Below are 2,101 nucleotides of genomic sequence, written 5' to 3'. Positions count from 1 at the left end.
TGAGAAACAACAGGTTCTCTGAGGATGGAAAGACTTCAACTTACAAAAGTAAAACATTAGCTGCTCTGTGAACCTCTAGTAAGTGCAACAATTGGATGTGCAGACTGTTTAATCCACTACAAGATCTGAAGAAGCAAAGTCTATGGGTGGAGGTAATAAAAGTCTCATTTGGTGACCCTTTTGCTCTCCTTGACCATATTTGCTACACGCAATCGCTACACTCCCATGGATTTCAGGAACCAGACTCTTGTTAGGGAGTTTGTTTTTCTGGGCTTCTCCAACATCATGCATGGCCAGGTCTACCTCATTGGGGTGTTCCTCACCCTCTATTTGGTCACCATTCTGGGCAACATCACGATCATAACCCTCATTGTGGTGGATTCTCACCTTCACAGTCCCATGTATTTTTTCCTCTGCAACTTATCCTTCTTGGACATTTGCTACTCATCAGTTACGGTCCCCAGGATCCTAGCAAACCTCCTTCTCCAAAGACACACCATTTCTTACAACCACTGTCTTGCCCAGATGTTCTTCCTGATGACTTGTTCTGGCTCAGAATGCTGGTTTCTGGCCATCATGGCGTACGACCGCTATGCTGCTATCTGTCAGCCTTTGCGCTATTCACACCTCATGAGTCCACGTATTTGTGTGCAAGCAGCCATTATCATCTGGATCTGGGGCTTTGTGGATTCAGCCATCCATGCTGCCTTGGCCTCCAGGTTGCGTTTCTGTGGAGACAATCAGATCCATCACATCTTTTGTGATCTCCCACCGCTGCTGAAAATTGCCTGTGGTGACAAATTTGCCAGTGAGATAGCAATCCACACAGCCACATTTTTTGTGGGCCTCGCCCCTTTCCTTTTTGTTGCCATCTCATACATCTACATCCTTGTGTCCATCCTGCAGATCCGCTCCAACTCAGGCAGGCAGAAAGCTTTTTCCACCTGCTCTTCTCACATGCTGGTGGTCATCCTTTTCTTTGGTAATGGATCGATTAATTATTATCAACCAACTGCTGGCTATTCTTTGGAGACTGACACCTTGATTTCCACAATGTATTGCATTGTCATCCCCATGATGAATCCCTTGATTTACAGTCTCCGTAACCAGGAGGTAAGGAGGGCTCTGCAGAAGGTCTTGGACACCCACAGGAGAATATAGGATTCTTCTCAGTCTTTGGGACAAGTTTGAAACCCTTCCTGGCACTCAGATACTCAATCTTGCTCTTTCTGGTGAAGCTCCCTGGTGAAGCTTTACCAGAACCCATGAGAGATGCTCCATATTTGGTTGGTTGACACTATCAGTGATCACCAGGTTGACTGCCTTCCTCAAACCTTTTTACATAGAGAAATGGGCTATGAATTATATCCTAATAGAAACATTCCCACCAATACCTACTCTGATTAGTGTTTGGTTAGTTTTTTTGTGGTTAATGAGCTGTGTGTGTAAGGATCGCCATATTCAACACTGAATAAAAACCTTGTGAGACACAGGCTCAGATGAAAGTTACTTTACTCGGGTGTAATGCATAATGGTTACAGCCAAAGCCAGGATTGGCTTGGCACATTCCTTACAGTCTTTATATGGGGTTTCCCCCCTTGACCCCGCAGTACACCTGGCTTCCGCCCCTGCCCATACTTGGGTCGCCCTTCCATTGTTGAGCTCCCCATCCCTTCTTCTAATGGCAGATTCAGCCTGCTCCTTTGTCTCATAATCGCTGTGCTCGTGGAGCTTTTCTTCTGCAGGAAAAACCAGAGTTTTTAATTGGTGGTTGATCGTTGCTGGATTGCCGAGTTCCTTGAGTATTATGGTTGCCGTTGCCTGGGGCGTTTGGGGAAGCCGGCTGTGTCACAAGGTACCTGTTTCCCCTTTGTTCTCACCCCGGGTTAATTGCCACCACCTGTTGGCAACTGACTTGCGGTTGCCTGTTTACCCTTCCCGGCCGTATGCCTGACGCGGTGAAACTGACTAGCGACGGTGAACCTGAAACAGTGCCGCTGTTTGGCCGTGCTGCGCTGAATCTGACAGTGTGAACTCAGCATCTTTTGGTTTGCTTAAGGTCCCACTTGAAGTCAACGCAAGAACAACATCTAATTAAACT

General features: G+C 46.7%; 1 protein-coding gene across 1 annotated transcript; it reads left to right on the top strand.

Annotated features, from left to right (window-relative positions):
• The first annotated feature begins 225 nt into the window (after positions 1–225).
• Positions 226–1,161, top strand: LOC103058200 (olfactory receptor 5V1-like). The gene has a single exon (XM_007443311.2). It carries the CDS (start codon positions 226–228, stop codon positions 1,159–1,161), a length of 936 nt encoding a protein of 311 aa, XP_007443373.2.
• The last annotated feature ends 940 nt before the right edge of the window (positions 1,162–2,101 follow it).

Source organism: Python bivittatus, unplaced genomic scaffold (genome assembly GCF_059951505.1).
Source record: "Python bivittatus isolate LINGU-HERP-01145 unplaced genomic scaffold, Pbiv_v1 ctg000730_np1212, whole genome shotgun sequence".
Lineage (NCBI taxonomy): Eukaryota > Metazoa > Chordata > Lepidosauria > Squamata > Pythonidae > Python > Python bivittatus.
Note: the sequence above shows the minus strand (reverse complement) of the source record. Positions and strands in the feature narration are given on the sequence as shown.

Coding starts and splice junctions, on each gene's coding strand:
- LOC103058200 (XM_007443311.2), top strand. CDS start 226: ATGGATTTCAGGAACCAGACTCTTGTTAGGGAGTTTGTTTTTCTGGGC.